Below are 15,622 nucleotides of genomic sequence, written 5' to 3'. Positions count from 1 at the left end.
TTGAAGACAAAAGGATAGGAGGGAAGGGAGGGGGGTTGGGTAACTCGGTTTCTTTGTCCTCTCTGCTTCTTCCGTCTCTCTCCCCGCTCCTCTCTCTCTTCTCCGTCTTCCTCCTCCTCCTTCTTCTTCTTCTTATTCTCCTGCCTTCCTCCTCCCTCCAGTCAGCCCGGTTTCGACTAGTGCTCTCCAAACGAGCCAGTGCGAGGGTACCAGCCTATGATTTCCCATGGTCTTCCGGAGAAGACCTATCAGGTCACCGGGTGGCAAGCCGCCAAGCATGGAACTGGCTGTATGAGCGACATCTTCGGAGGGTTCGGAGGAATTGGCAAACGGAAGGTTACTAACTAGCTCATCGACCTGTCTCTTCGTTTCTTCCTTTCTTCCTGTTCCCTCCCCCCCACCTTCATTTATCCATCCGCGTTTCTATTCTTTCCCCAACTTTCCCTGCAAATACCCTGCAACCCCTGTATACAGTCTGTAGACCCGTCACAATGCCCCAGACAGTGTCCGTCGGTATCGATTTGGGGTTCACATTTACCGGTGAGTACCAGCTTTTTGTCTGGGCTTCATCCAGGCGCTGATCACTTTCAGGGGTTGTTGTGGCTCTTGTCAACCCGCAAGGACACCATGAATTTAAAGTGCTGCGGTGGCCGGGCGCACAGGGGCCACAGACATCGAAGACGCCTACTTGCATCAGTTACCCACCGGGCTCTGAGCAGCCTAAGTGGGGTTTCCAAGCACGCAGCAACCCTCCTACGTACAGTTGGTTCAAAATCTTGCTTGGTGATGATACGAAACCCGATGACATCCGAGACACTGAGCTAGAGAAGTACACGCGTCAAAGATTAGCAAGACGACCGTTGAACAAGACTGCCTCGCAGATGGTCTCCGACTTCCTCCGACAAATCCGGCTCTTTGTGTGCAAGGAATTGCAATCTAGTATCGATTCTTACCAGCCTGACACGCATATGAACTTCTGATTTTCTACGCCTGTCCTTTGGAAGGAAAATGCTCAAGATGCCATGCGTCAAGCAATCAGGAATGCAGGCTTCGGCACGGAAACCCCGGGAGATGTGCATCTCTCATCCGAATCAGATGCGGCTGCAGTGTATGTCTTGCAACAGGAGAAGGAGAATATAAAGGTGAGTGGAGAATCTGCAAGATGTTAGAAAATATACTTGACTGACGGGCGGGACCTTTGAAACAACAGACTGGTCATACGTTTGTCCTCTGTGATATAGGAGGCTGTACTATCGTGAGCTTCCAGGTGCTCACATTTGGGCTCTCAACACTAACCATGCGTTAGGATTTGGCATGCTACAAAGTTATCTCCAAAGAACCAACTTTGAATCTGCAACAGATTACTAATCTCACGGTAAGAGTCTTCCATCCTGTGCGTTAACCGCTGCAATTCAACATCTAACACACTCATAGGGAAGATAGGCGGGTCGATGACAATCGACACAAACTTTTTGCGCTTGATGAACGAGTGGTTCATGGGATTTGAATATGTGTTTGAAGGGGCTGGTGGCCTACAGAGTGAGTTCATGCAGCGTCTCGAAGATCTCAAAAGGTCCTTCGACGGATCGACAGGCAGATATGTTTTGCCATTCGATCTAGGAACAATTAATTCAGCTCATTACGGCTCAAGGGGTAGGTGTATTATTATAAGCCATGAAGAGCTGCAAGGTTTGTTTATGCAAACCGTCACTACATCAATCGAAGCCATCCACGAAATCGTTAGTAAAGCCCAGAGCGAGCTTCGCAAATTCGAAGAGGCAGTGAATCATTTGTGCATCACCGGCGGCTTCGCGGATTCTGCCTATGCCAAAAGTTTGTATGGGAATGTATTCCACGATAGTGGATTGCGACTGGTGTACCCTGAAAGCCCGTAAGTTTTCAATGTGCTCAAGTCGAGCTATATGGAACGGCAGTCTAACACCGTGCCAGGGAGCTTGCAACTTCGTATGGCTCAGCTCTTAAAGGCATTAGCGATGTGATTCATACAAGAACAAAGAGTGCTCGCAGTTATGGAATCTATCATCCCACTCTCCTTTCTTCACCCAAGAGCCCGATGAGGGACATCCGTAAACAGTTCGAGTGGCACAAAAGGCCAGCAAAGAAAGGTATCTTGGATCATTAAAAAGGCAAGTAGCCTTGGCTCAAAACCTAACATGTTTGAGGCTCATTGATATTCAGAACCTTGTCTACGAGGGAGACTACCACGACTCGATGATCTTTAATCTCTTTTATATCCCCGCTGCCATGCCACAAATTCAAGAGGTCCAGGTGCTGTCGATTGACAATCCGAATCCCCGCCCAAGCTATGAGACTACAAGTGAGCTGCATCAGATCTGACTATACCAGTCATTCACTAATCCCAGAATTGCGTGTTCTTAGTGGACGTTGGGGAGAAGGTAGAATTCATATCACTCGACCTCAGGGATGTTGACCTTGATAAACACATCTCAATAACCTTAGAGGAGCAAAAGTGTTATCAAATCCATCTCATAGTGAATTTTTCCATCAACCTCAACCGAGGGGAGGAGAAAATTGAGATATCAGAGGCCAGAGAGGGGGGGAATCGTTGTGGAGGCTGCACGGCTTATCCGGCATGGGCTTAAGCGACACAACCGTAAGGCGAGTCAGCGAGACACCTTCCTGAGTTGTGAACTCCATGGTATGTTTCTTTCCTTCCATTACCTTCCATTCTTTTCCGCGGGGGAACTCGATTATCCCTCTTCCTTCTCCCATTCCTGGAGTTATCGCCCATTGATGACTCCCAACGTCGCACAGGGCAAACGCCACACCCTGTCATAGGGCAATCGGGAAGGATCCCTTACCTACCCTGACCCATAGGAGCCTCGTTTGCAGTCAGCTATTGTTTGTTTTCTTTTTTCTTCGCCTTGCCTTGGAAGCTTGGATGGATGCGCCTGTTTGGTGGTGTTGGCACCTTTACCTGGTAATCTTACCGGTGGTTATGTGTGAACGTTGGAAGAAGCTATGAAGCGGCTCTTTCTTTCTTTTTTTGGGTGGTGGGGGGAACATGGATTGATGGAACCGGGAGACTGATGAGAAGTGGGTGGATTGCTAATGTATTGATGACCCAATGGATAGCTTACTGGGAGATGGATGAATGTAATGATGTCATGACACTCGAAAGCAAAGACCGTGAGTACTACATGAGAACAGGGATGCGGGCCCATCTCCTCGTATTCATCTCTTACCTAGTGTTTGTTGTACTACCTACCTACCTCCTACTGACTACTCCGGTAGTAAGTAGTACTAAGTAGTGACGTGTCCGCCAGCCACTCTCCTCCTCAACCTCAGCTCTACCCATCTACTCGACAGGTCAATCACTGCCATGAGATGCAGTCGTAGTCAACCGTCCCAGCCCTCACGAGCTAGAATGTCCCCCTACTGGGGTAATCCTCTAAGATCTAACCTTCCGGGCATACCTCTACATCCCCACCCCCCACTTCCACTCGATTAACCTGGTAGAGTAAATAGCAAGCTGGCCTGACCTAGGCAGAGTTTGTTTTCCGGGTAGAGGTAGGAGGGGGGGGGAGAGGTTAGGGGTGGTACTTTTTGCACGTCGCTACTCCTGACGCTTTCTTTTTAAAAGTGACGTAGGTGAATGGCCCGTGTCACCATTCATATGCTGGCTATAGGTTGGAATGGAGCGGTGTAGAAGACTTCGCATGCGGATAGGAAAGGGATGGTGTCATTCGTTGGGTTATTCGGGTAGGTTTGTTGATACCTCTCGTTTGGTTTGGTTTGGTTTGGTTTGGTATCAGGCGGGCTTGGGCTTGGGGTTTTGGTGTGGTAGGGTGCTGTGTTGTGTTGTGTTGGGCTTGATCTCGGTCTCGGTCTTGGTCCTCGTCTTGGTCTTCATCTTGGGTCTTGGGGTGGCTGGTTTAGAACTATACGGTTTAATTATTTAATTTGCTGTTGGTCTTGGGTTTGGTTTTGGTTTTGTTCTCAAAGAGTCTAAATGGTTCAGTGATGGGTGATGGGTGATGGGTGACGGGTGGGTGTACTTTGATCAGGGATCATGGATTTGTCTTGTGCTGGTGTTGATGCTTCTATCTAATCTCTATGATTATGATTTGTTAAGTTTAGGGGAGTAGAGTCATTAGGATCTATTAGATTATGAGTATTGTGATTTTATATTTCATTAAAGGGGCTGGGATTATGTTTAGACTGGTAGAGAGTATTAATTGACAGTAGGAGTTATATATAATATATAGATCTATACTAGGTTTTGTTTCACTGACTTGGTAACCCATCGCAGTAGTTCAGATACTGTTCATTGATTGGGGGAAGATAGTCAGTCGTTGCTTGTTCTTATTATTTCGAGAGTATGGAGTAGATACATAGGTATCAATGATCATTCATGGTCAAGGGGAGGAGAGATTACGTCAGGGCTTCCCGTCACCCAATCAACAGCGCCGTCAACCGGAGTGGGGCGGATGAAACGACTTGGCCGTGAACCCACCCGTGACCCGTAGGTACCGCTCCCCCGGCCACGAGTCAGTTTCGCTTCAGGTACCGTTATCGAACACGACTACGACGCAGTACGGAGCAGATATTGAGATGGTGGCCGTCGGACCTATAAATAGACGGGACTGCAAGTGTGAGAGATCCCGAAATATCAATATTGCCAATTGCCACAGACATATCTCCGCTGCAGTGGCCACTACTAGTAGTAGTATTTGATTGTACCTGCGTCATCCAGTCAGGCCGCGGCTGTTCCTGACTAGTCGCGTAGGCCAATAATCGGGCTGCAACTGGCACCATCCGGTCGGCGCACGAGGACCCCCCAACGGTCATGTACTTACCTCCGTACCTATCTAGCTATCTATCATTTTATCTCTTCACCACGCCGTCCGTTGCAGGGATTCGGTCAATTTAATACTCTGTATATTAATTCAGCAGGGTTGTTGCTGACTGATAAGACCCAGGATGATGGCGCAATCAGAGCACCATCCAGTGGCCGCCGTTAGGCATTTCCACGGTGGGGACTCTGTGAATTCCTTTCCTTTTCTTTCACACTCTCTCGACGTTGCTTGAACTTGCTTCGGATAAAGGCAGCACCATTTTTGGTCCGATGCGATCGCATGGTTTTCAGCTCGATCGGAGAGCCTGGGTTGAGCAAGAATCCGGGATCATTCCCCCTCCGATCTTCAGCTGCGTTCCAAGGGTGCGAGACCCGTGGGTGTCCAACTAAAGGATGACATTGGGGGCCCAAGGGGTCGGGGGGGTCGGACCTATGCCTAAATGAGTTCACAGCAAGGCCATCCATTCATTCATTATTATTGTTGGCCCTTCCACGGGCTGACTTCCACTATGACTGAGTCCATGACACCCTGGGGGAGAGGATGTTGGATCATCCCACATGCGATGCGGCACCACCTTGCAGCAGCATCATGCAGGTACACTTCCACTGTGAGGTAAGGACCTACCCGGTTTCCCTGGTCGCGACCAAAATAAACCACCCTTTGGACCGGGGACGGGCGCAGGTCATGGATGTAGCTTAAGTAGGTGACTTGTAGATTAACTAGATCCTCGATAGTAGTACTTGCATGGAGGTACCAGCAAATACATAGTAAGTATGTAGCAGTACTACTCGGTAGGTATCTAGGCAGTCCAGGATTGGTCGCTCCTTCCCATCGCCGCCTCCTCCTTTTTCGCTCCTTCCCTCGTGTCTCTCTCCCTCTCTTTCTCCCACTTCACTTTCACATCCACTCCACTCCACTCTCTCTCTCTCCTTCTCCTTCTTCTTCTTCTTCTCTCTCCACCAAGCACTGTGCTGTGCACACCTATTATATTTCTCTCTCTCTTTCTTGTTTTTGCTTTTCAATTCAGTCTCATTTACTCCGTATCTCCTCCCCCCCTTTCACTGATCGCCGATGCCGTGCCCGTGCTAGCCGAAAGGGTGAGTTTCTCTCGGCTGCGTCTGTTAGTTAGTGCTGGTCTAAGCTGCCCGCCGGCGTTTCACCCTCCATCGTTCACCCATACAATCCTCCCTCGTCTCTACCCTCTCCTGACACTCTCCTTCTCATCCCCTCCGCCCGCTGGCTTTTCGTCCTCTGCCTGGCTCTGCCTGGCTTCCTGTCTCCTTCTTTGCTGCCTCGCTTCCCCTTCGTTCTTTCACGTTTGCTGCCGATTTGATATCGTGCACTCCGTCCATCGTTTCTGTCTCTCTTCCCCCCCCTGAATTTACCCCAATTGACACCCACATTGCCAGGCCGCCATTCGTTTCTCACCCAAAGCACATCCCTCTTGCAACATTTCGGTCGTTCGGGTCTCTGTATACCCCAACTCATCAGCACACTACGCACCCTCGCTTGCTATAGAACCATACGTTTTCCAATCCCAGCTCCGACTCGCGATCAACCCCGGTTGCGCCCCTCGTGCGACAATACGACCCTCTACCGCGTCGACCATGCGATAGTGCTCCGGCTGTCATCTTCCATTCCTTTTCCGTCCTTGCGCCTGCGTGTGACCTCGGGCGGCTGGTTGTTTCCTGATCGTCTTCGGCTGGTACACTCGAAGAATCTCTCGTTTCTCCCCCGCTCGGAATCATTCGATATGCTCGTTCCGAAGCCCCCTGTGGATTTGGAAGGCCACTGCTCTGCTCTATACGACAACACTCTTTACACCTACTCCGCCAACGGCTTCGCATCGATACCTCTCGAGCGCAATGGAACATGGACCGAACTGACCATGGGTGAGGCCGTCTCGGATGCGGCGTGTGTGATAGGTGGCACCGATGGCGATGAAACCAAGCAAGCTCTCTACATAGTCGGCGGAACCGCCTCGTCGAATCAACCGGGCTTGCAGCGATATTCGTTTCAAGACAAGAAATGGACCACTATTCAACCCCCGCAATCAGTTATGGGAAATCGCACTCACCACAGGGCCGTCTACCTGTCGAATTCCTCATCAATCTTGGTCTACGGCGGTCACCAAACCGACGAAGATGTCGCATCGTCCGATACATACGTTTTAAGCACGGCCTCGCCATACTCGGTTGCGGCTCACAATGCGACAGAAGCGTCACCGGCCGTCGCGCCCGTTCTCCTACCCTGGAATGGTCGCCAGGCAGCTTTGGTGGGTGGTACGACAACTCCCAAAAAGGTCCACCTATTCGACCCCACCCTGGGCTGGTATAGCTCCAACGTGACACTTGCCCAATCGCTGTCCACTGGTGTGCAGTGTGCAATCCTGGACGGATCCGATGGGAGCAAGGTGCTAGAATCATTCGATATGGACGTTGCACCCAACACGGTCACGAGCGTGGTGTTGGTGAATTCATCCGGAGAGGATGCGAATCCCGCTACCGCCTTGAGTTCCCAATCCTCGTCGCGTAAACGAAAGAGGGAGATCACCCTCAGCAATTACCCGACGTACGATAGTAGCTTGGCGGGATCCACCACACGGCAAAATTACTCATTGGCCCAAGGAGAGGATGGATTAGTGGTGATCTCGAGTGGCAGTGGTACTGACTCTCTGGCCATATTCAACCAGACCGCCAACAGCTGGGTCAACGCCACCAAACTGTTTTACGGTGACGAGAGCCAACAGCAGATTCTCGGATCGACAACGACGACCGCGTCCTCATCAACGACAAGTTCAACCACCTCTTCTAGCGCCGCAGCCGGCGGTAACACGTCCGATAGCGATGTTGGCACCATCGTCGGCGCCACCCTGGGAGCTATCCTGGGCGTCGCGGCCATTCTGGTGATCATTCTTCTCCTCATAAAACGCAAGAAGCAGAACATGAAGAGGGCGAGAGGCGACAACGATAAAGATCGGCTAAGTTTCCAGGATCAGGGCGTGGAGCCTTTGGCCCAGTCAGCATATCCCATGGCAAAGAGCCCGGTGCCTCTTGCAGCTTCCTCGGTGGATTCGCTCGCAATCTTCTCGGGCGGTTTGGGTGATGAGAAGACACCGAGGGTGGCTGGCGCCCGCCCGCCTTTGCACAGAACTTGACTCCGCTGAAGTCAAGTCCGCTGACGACCATCCACTCCACTGAGGAGTCCTCTTCACCCAGCATCTACTCAAGCGCTGCCTTGGACAAAGAACTCGAAATCCAAGACTCCAACTCCGGAAGCCGAGCAGGTGACCGGAGGACCAATGAAGGGTGGAGTCGGTATTTTCAGGACAATAGCGCGACAAGTCTGGTTGGGACGCAGTCGCAGTCTCTCCAACCCCCTCAGCGGCCGCCAAGCCGCAGCCGAAAGGCTGGGCCATGAAGACGCTCACGCCACTGGATTTTGGGTTCTTGGAAGAGCCCAAGCCGCTGGGACAGGTGATAAGCGGTAGCCCCACAACTGAGCATGCCTCGTCTATCATCTCCTCCGAGGGCCGCCATGTTGCCATCCAAGAAAGCCAGTCTGCTCGTATCTCTAGCGCCTCCTCGATGAGTGCAGACTTGGAGGGTGACCCACAATGGAAGCAGCGCAGCTGGGCAGGCCGGCCTCCAAGTAGCACCTACAGCAGAAGCTTCTACAACCCCAGCACCCATGTTCCCTCAATAGCAGCGCCGTCCGACAGTGACTACCGACTGTTTGACCCTTCTCGCACCAACACACGGGGGTCTAGCATCCTCATACCCGAAGTCACGGAACCCATGCCAACACACAAGGCCGCCAACGTCAACGAGGACATGAGCTGGTTGAACCTCAATGCTGATCGATGATCGCCCACGGCATCTCTCGGACGTGAAACGCGACCAACACCTTCCTTGCAATGTCGCGTCTATTTACCCTCATTTCCCCACCCATCGCCGTCAGCTCCGACCTGATACCTTCATTGCATTGGCCTGGCTCCTTCATGGTACCCAGTCTGGGAAATGCCATCTGCAAAAGTTCCTTTCCCTTCGCCCTGTTGGGATGTACAGCTAGCTGCGCTTGACCTTTCCTTTATGTTCTTCTACACATGTTCCCTGCCAGGTTTTCTCCTGTCTAATGGTGCCCGCATCCTGTTGCATCTGCTTCCACTGCTGGCAAAAGAATCGAGCGTTCCGTTCTCTCCCTTGCTGCGTCCGTCCACCCGTTTCTGTTCGTGTTTGGCCACATTCCCCTACTCCCTGCCCGAGTTCTGTTGCATTTAGTTGTTTGGTTTCTCCCGATCGACGATCTGATTCCTAGTTGTTCCGTTGATGATTCTGCCCATCTATTCAGCAGGGGTGTGGCTGCCTGTTGAGATATCATACCCGGTGTTGTGTTGCCCTGTCTTTTACCCATATGTCTGTATTGTAAATATTCCGTCGGATGCTACGTGGATGGGATGGTCTACGGCCCCCCTTGATAGATTCTACAGGCATGCTTATATGTCTGCATGCCGGGAATGGATTATGCTGTTCATTCATATCTTTGCCGTAGCGCTTGGTACACAATATGATGGCAGCAATCTCTACTTTTGATATCGACTGCCATGTACTATACAACCCGTAGGCTCGCACAGTCAAATGGGTAGATGTGAACCAATCAACAAACACAACAAACTCATTATAAGAGGCCAGCGATATACGTATACAACAAGAAGTCATAAATCAAATCAATATTGGTGCAAGGAACGTCATCAATCATCAATCATTATCGTGGCACATGTCTGGATAAGCAATTTTCCTCACGGTTATTCACGCATACGGTACAACGGGGGTCCTCGACGATCTACCCACGGACCGAGACCGGATATCCGAAGTTGACCCATACTCGGAAGGATGGTGTTCCTCAATCTCATCTGGATACACCGTCTGCGGCGGTCGAGACGCGGGACCCTGGCTCTGGACACGGCGGTGTCGTCGCTCTCGTCGTTCATCGCATCCTCTCGCAAACTCATGTCGCTCGCGGCGAGCTTCCTCGGCATGTTTCCATTCCCCAATTGCACCTTTGATTCCCAGAGCAGCGAGGCCGACGCTGGCTACATCCCCAATCTGACCCTTAAGACGACGGCGGCGAGCTTCTTCTGGCGTGATCTCACCCTCTCGAAGCAATTCGGCTCGTTTTTTGTGTTTTTCCATGCTCTCATGTAGACTGTGTGCGGCGTGAATGGTAGCCACTGCGGCCAGGCCCGTTTTCACAAGTGTTTTCCGGGTAAGTTTCTTTTGTTGGTTCTCCTCATCGGTACTACTTCCCAGGTCAGAATCAGAATCCTCGGAGTGACGATCCCCATGCGGGTTGACACGACCATGACCAGCTTCGCCGATTCCTTTGGATGTGGTGCGTGCGGAAGGTCGTGTCGAGGTGGTGGCAGTGGATAAAGGTCGACTCACATCTCTAGAGTGCCTGGAGCGCCGTGGGCTTCGATGGCGTCGCGACTCGTACTCGCTGGATGGCTCGTCGTCTGAATAATCATCACGACGAGACGAGCGGCCGCCATGGCCTCTCCTGTCACGGCTATCCTTGTTTCCTAGGCCTAGAGCTTCCATTCCTTGGTTAATGTAGTCGGACACGCTCTTGCTCCGTCTCCGAGGGCGACGGTCATCATAGCTATCCTGAGAGCTGGATCGGCCCCGACTCCAGCTCCGAGGGCGAGACTTGGACCGGAACCGATCATAGGCCTCCTTACCCGCTGCGGCCAGGGCACCTGTGGCGACCAGATTCTTTAGCCCGCCCTGGCTTTGAGAGCGCCCCCGGCCATGAGACCTCGACCGGGACCTCGATCCGTTAATGAAGTGGTTGGCAGCCAGGCCAGCCAGTGTAGACTCAAGGATATGGCGCCTGGAATGTTTGTCCGGATTCCGATCCACCAGTCCGTCGGTACCGCCGGCCGTGATCGCCGCTGTAAGGATGCGCTTGCCTTTCTCACCGGTCCACTCGCCAGGCTCTTTCCGGACCCGGAAAGCCTCCACCGCGCCGGCGGCTAGGGCCGCTCGAACGGCCTGAGCGATCCGCTGCTCACTTTTGTCCCGACGGTGACGGCTTCTGTCCCGAGTGGGCGAGGGCGAGTAGGAGTAAGACCGGCGATCCCGGGTATGCGAGCGACCGCGATCACGATGCCTAGAGTTCGACGACGCAACCGATCCTAAACCTAGGGCGCCTAGGGCTTGCTCTGAGATGGACTTGCGACGGCGCCTGGGAGGAGAGCGACTATCCGATGGCGAACGGGAGTACCTGTGACGATCATCTGCGGGAGTCAGCATGGGAGTGATTGTCCAGAATTTTGTAGTCATGCATACATCGGTCATCATGTCGTCTGGAACGGCGGTGGGAACGACGATAATGGTCTGAGTCATCATGGTTGGGATCGCGATGGCCCATGGAGTGGGATCTGCGCACGCGCTCCGAGACGGTGGAGACACGGGATGGTCTGGACTGAGGGGGATAGCCGTAGCCGTATTCGTAACCATAGTCGCCAGGAGGGGCATCATAGGAGTCGACGCTGCCATCGCGGCGACGGACGACGTCCATCTGGTGACGACTAGAGGGGTGGGGAGCAGGTGCGTAGTAGTAGTCGGGATTGTAGCCAGCGGGCGGCCGAGGGTACTGGCGGCCTTCGTAGTAGGCCATGGTCTGGGCGAAGGGAGCTGTCCCAGGGGAGAGCCTAGATGGGGAAGGACGAGGAGAGTACTAATGTGATGGATGAGATTGATGAAAGACGATGGGAAAGAAGAGTTGGTAGGATGGTGGATGGAGAGGAGGAGGAGGAAGAGGGAGAGGAAGGAAGAAGTGAAGGGGAAGTAAAGAAAAGAAAAGAAAAGAGTGGCGACGGGGCGGGGCAGGACGACCCGTGACGTAGGAGGAGGAAGAATAAGAAAAAGGAAAGAACGAAGGAAGAAGAGGGAAGGCAGGCAGAGAGAGAGTACCAAGGTAGTGACAGGTTAAGGCAGGTACGACGGCGGACGGCGAGCTGAATGGGATTGATTGGCTGCCCCGTGGCGGCCAGTGTTTCGGACAGCCCCGGCTGAAACCCGGACGGTCGCATTGCATTGAAGACGGACTGAACGCATCATGATGAATTGGTGTAGCCTACGAGTGTGACAAGTACCTCCCCAAGACTCCGAGCAGATACTCCTCGTCGTATGCAGGATGTAGTCAATCAGATGTAGTCCCATGAAATCAAGGGTCCGGTCGCTGACATCATCCCTCCCCCACTCCCCTGCAACCCTCACTTCATACTACATACCATGTACTAGATACTAGATATGTAGTTACCTATGGAATTCTCCAGAATCCATGTCAGATCGGGGAATTTCCCCATGTTTTTGACACGTCCCTCATCCGGTTCCTGATCCAGTCCTCCACGCCGGTTCCGCCCCGCCCGATCCGTGGTTCGGAGGTCGGTCAATCTACAGAGACAAAAATAGACAAGGTTGCGTCGTGAGGGGTTTCCTCCCATTGATATTCATTGGATCCCACTTGGACCCAATCTCGTAGATGATCTATTGTACATTCCAGAAAACAGGTTCGGCCGTCGCTCCCAAAAGAACCGGTAACAGAGGTATTCGTGGCAGACAAAGGAAACAGGACAAACACATACACGCTGACAAGCCATTTCAACAAGTACAAGAGAAAGAAGAAGAACAATGATAATAATGCAAACAGCAGAGAGAATTGAAACCACCGGGACCCCGCGAGAGCGCCGCACAGCAGCCACCCCCGGCGCCTTTTTTTCCGTATAACGCCGTTGCTCCGACGGGACCTGCTGGGCCCGCCATGGGAAAGATAAAATGTAAAGATTAAGGATGTCCAGAGAATGGAAAGGTCATGCTCTTCTCACATATCCGCTCACTCATCATACTCGTGACGCCATCGGTTCATAGGCCCGATGACTGCCACTGGCGGGCATCGGCCCTTCGTACGGGCTTCCGTCCATCTGCGTCCCACTGATGGAGCGTTGATGGTTGTATACCGAAGGGTTGCTCCTCCGAGTCGACCAGCTACCGCTGCCATCGCTATCCCGATCCGTCGCGATACCGGCGGGCATCTCTTCCGAGTGTGTGCGGTGTGTGCGGATGTGTTGCTTCATATTGTCCTTCCGCGTGAAGGCCTTGTTGCAGATGGGGCAGTGGACGCTCTTCTCCCCCGTGTGCTTCTTCCCGTGACGGGCGGCATGCCCAGAGGTCGTGAACGTCGCCGAGCAGCCGTGGCTGGCAGCAAATGGGCAGGGATACTTGTTCTTGCGGACCCCGGATTTGGCCGCCATGGACTCTTTGGTGCTGCTGATCGAGGGTTGCGGCGACGGAGGCTCGGCGACGGAGCTGCCGCTAATGCGCTTTTCGGATAGCGGACGGTAAGCACTCGGATCCTGGCGGGTGAGGTGGTAGTGCGAGCGAGCGCTGGTGCTGCTCATGTAGTCGTAGGAGCAATCCGAGGAACCAGGAGACGTGGGCTGCGTGGTCTCGGACACCGGGTCGAATGGGTGTCGGATCAACCCCGGTGATACCGACGGGGAGTTCACATATGCGTGGTGGTAACGGAACTCTGGCGCCGGGATGGGCTGTTGAGGTTCGTAGTGGTAAGGATAAGGCGAAACAGTCTGGTGTCTGGATAGCCTCGGGGCTGAGCGGACTGTGAAGGCCGGGTTGTCGTCGTTGTTCAGGATCGACACAAAACTGGCTTTGCAGCTCGCCATGTTCAAGACTGATGATGAGATCGCCTGCAGGGGGCTCGTTAGTTGATAGTCTCTTATTTTTCTTTTTCCTGCTCAGCCTATTCCACACAATCCTTCACACAGACGGAGGAGCTGGAAAGGGCGCCATCGATCCGGATGGACGGTAGGGGGAAGAAACCAGAGCGAGAAAAAACTCGAGGGAACTTGAGTACGCACCAGGACTTTTCGAGAATGTTTGCCTGCTCGCTGTCGTGTAACAGACCGCTGGACTTGTAGACAGCCTCCCGGATAGGAAGGACTGGGGTGAGAAGTCGAAAGGGGACCCCTGACTTCTCTGGTCACAATGGAGAAAGTATCCAACAATTTTCCCCGCCGATCTGGCAAAGAGGAGCCGATAATCCAATTCCAACCCACTACAAGGTCGTCACAGAAGGACCCGCCGATAATGGGAACAGGCGAATCAGATGGCAATTGCAAACTGGCCCAGTGGAATTGCAGGGACCAGCAAAAAGCAAGCACGCTTTTTCTTTTCTCTTCTTTTTCTTTTTTGCTCTTTTTGACGCTCGAATCAATCAAGACTCAGAGCAGTAGTCTTCCACAGAAGTGCCGAGTCTCGAGAGAAGACCGAAATAGGATTGAGTCGAATGACACTTTTTAAATCCACTGAGAAGAGAAGTAGCGTAAAAGTTGACAGATAGATAGATGTTGGTGATAGTAGTAGTGGTAGTAATGGTAATGGTAGTGGTGGTGGTGGTAAATGTGGAGATAGAGGAGGGAGAGAAGGTGGTTGATCGGGAGGAGATAAGTAAGATGATGGATGGATGGATGGATGGAGGAGATAGGGTAGATCGGGGATCGAGGAGAGGCCCCAAGAAAACGATAGACCAAGCTTTTTCGGCTGGCAAGGGGAGGAAAAGGGAAGGATTGGAGGATTGGGGAAGAAAGAGGTCGAATGGGAAGGGCAGGACGCGAAGATTAAAAAGCGACAGGAGAGGCAAAGAACGTCGCCAGGCCAGGCGACTAAGAAAGAAGCATCTTGAAACCCGTCCAGGGTCCCTCCCGAAGCTCTGGCCATCTGGAAAGTCCGTTGAGTTAGTTCGCTAGTGGGTAAGTTCACGGTGGATTGGGAGCGAAGTCCACGACGCTAGTTCGCCGGAGTGGAGCAGAAAATAGGCATCATCATTCATGGTATTATTGTTGCTCTGGCCGAGTATCAGCTTGTTCCTCGCTAGTCGCTACAAGACGCAAGACCCTAACTGGCGGGAACCAAGGGTCTATGCAGTCTGCAGTCGACAGTATACTTCAGGTTCAATCGTATTCTTCACTCATGGATAGATATCTTCCATTTACTACTACTATCTACAACCTAATCCTTCTACCGCCATCATCATTATTGCTGTCATTATTATCAAAATTCCTTCCCAACCCAATCCAAGCCCCAAAAAAAAAATAAAAAGAATCCATCCTTCGGCACTACTAGTCAGTGGCCTTAGACAGGCTGGATGGAACCCTCCCGTACCAAAGGTTCCTCAGGCTCCGAGCCACGAGTAGCCACGCGGATCAACCAAACTGTATGCGAAGAGAGACCCAGTGGCTTTTGCCCTGTCACTAGAAATTCTCTTACCACGGAGTATATTATCATTATTTGATTCTAGAATTTACAGACCAAGTAACTGAGGATGAATAATAAAAGTAACCCCTTTCAGGGCCCAATTCAGCCCCTCCACCTTTTTCCCTCTACTTCCCACTGGACTTCAATCTAACTGATTAGATCCCTGACTGGTACGTGTTCCCTGTCGTCAGCTGAATGGGCGAGAGAGAGAGAAAAGGCTGCATAAGTAAGAATAACGATTAATTATTTGGTTTGGTTTGATTATTATTCCAAAAAAGAATAATAATAATAAAACCACTTGTACTAATAAATAATTTTTTAATAAAAAGAGACAAAAAAAAAGACATTTTGACTAATCGGAATTAGTCTCGTCCGGTCGCAGCCCGGAAGTATCTAGTCCCTTGGACCGGGGAGAGAGAAGGGGGGTCATCCAATGAGAATCCA

The 15,622-nt window shown here is 52.0% G+C and overlaps 4 protein-coding genes across 4 annotated transcripts; 2 read left to right on the top strand and 2 right to left on the bottom strand.

Moving 5' to 3' along the window:
- Positions 1–491: 491 nt before the first annotated feature.
- Positions 492–2,358, top strand: BO94DRAFT_599666 (Hsp70 family protein; the record flags this gene model as incomplete). The annotated part of the gene is made up of 8 exons (XM_025616329.1): positions 492–540; positions 592–917; positions 1,005–1,142; positions 1,211–1,255; positions 1,307–1,393; positions 1,440–1,891; positions 1,951–2,126; positions 2,156–2,358. 8 exons carry the CDS (start codon positions 492–494, stop codon positions 2,356–2,358), a joined length of 1,476 nt encoding a protein of 491 aa, XP_025465961.1.
- A 4,082-nt stretch (positions 2,359–6,440) lies between these two features.
- On the top strand, positions 6,441–8,707 carry BO94DRAFT_625549 (uncharacterized protein; the record flags this gene model as incomplete). Its single annotated transcript, XM_025617294.1, has 3 exons — positions 6,441–7,962; positions 8,010–8,154; positions 8,226–8,707. The coding sequence occupies exons 1-3, from the start codon at positions 6,595–6,597 to the stop codon at positions 8,705–8,707; spliced, it is 1,995 nt and encodes a 664-aa protein (XP_025465960.1). The 5' UTR covers positions 6,441–6,594.
- Positions 8,708–9,348: 641 nt separating this feature from the next.
- BO94DRAFT_495394 (uncharacterized protein) lies at positions 9,349–11,908 on the bottom strand. Its single transcript, XM_025609262.1, has 2 exons — positions 11,192–11,908; positions 9,349–11,139 (listed from the first exon to the last, which is right to left on the bottom strand). The coding sequence occupies exons 1-2, from the start codon at positions 11,520–11,522 to the stop codon at positions 9,650–9,652; spliced, it is 1,821 nt and encodes a 606-aa protein (XP_025465959.1). The 5' UTR covers positions 11,523–11,908; the 3' UTR covers positions 9,349–9,649.
- Positions 11,909–12,568: 660 nt separating this feature from the next.
- BO94DRAFT_120463 (C2H2-type zinc finger protein) lies at positions 12,569–13,946 on the bottom strand. The gene is made up of 2 exons (XM_025605575.1): positions 13,783–13,946; positions 12,569–13,611 (listed from the first exon to the last, which is right to left on the bottom strand). The coding sequence occupies exon 2, from the start codon at positions 13,585–13,587 to the stop codon at positions 12,748–12,750; it is 840 nt and encodes a 279-aa protein (XP_025465958.1). The 5' UTR covers positions 13,588–13,611; positions 13,783–13,946; the 3' UTR covers positions 12,569–12,747.
- Positions 13,947–15,622: the final 1,676 nt, after the last annotated feature.

Source organism: Aspergillus sclerotioniger (genome assembly GCF_003184525.1).
Source record: "Aspergillus sclerotioniger CBS 115572 chromosome Unknown BO94scaffold_19, whole genome shotgun sequence".
Lineage (NCBI taxonomy): Eukaryota > Fungi > Ascomycota > Eurotiomycetes > Eurotiales > Aspergillaceae > Aspergillus > Aspergillus sclerotioniger.
The sequence above is the reverse complement of the archived record's forward strand: the minus strand, read 5'-3'. Positions and strand labels throughout refer to the sequence as shown.

Bases quoted from the DNA above. Each gene is read 5' to 3' on its own strand.
- BO94DRAFT_120463 (XM_025605575.1), bottom strand. From the start codon at position 13,587: ATGGCGAGCTGCAAAGCCAGTTTTGTGTCGATCCTGAACAACGACGAC.
- BO94DRAFT_495394 (XM_025609262.1), bottom strand. From the start codon at position 11,522: ATGGCCTACTACGAAGGCCGCCAGTACCCTCGGCCGCCCGCTGGCTAC. The intron at 11,140-11,191 runs GTATGCATGACT...TGACTCCCGCAG, and splicing joins CAGACGACATGATGACCGAT to ATGATCGTCACAGGTACTCC.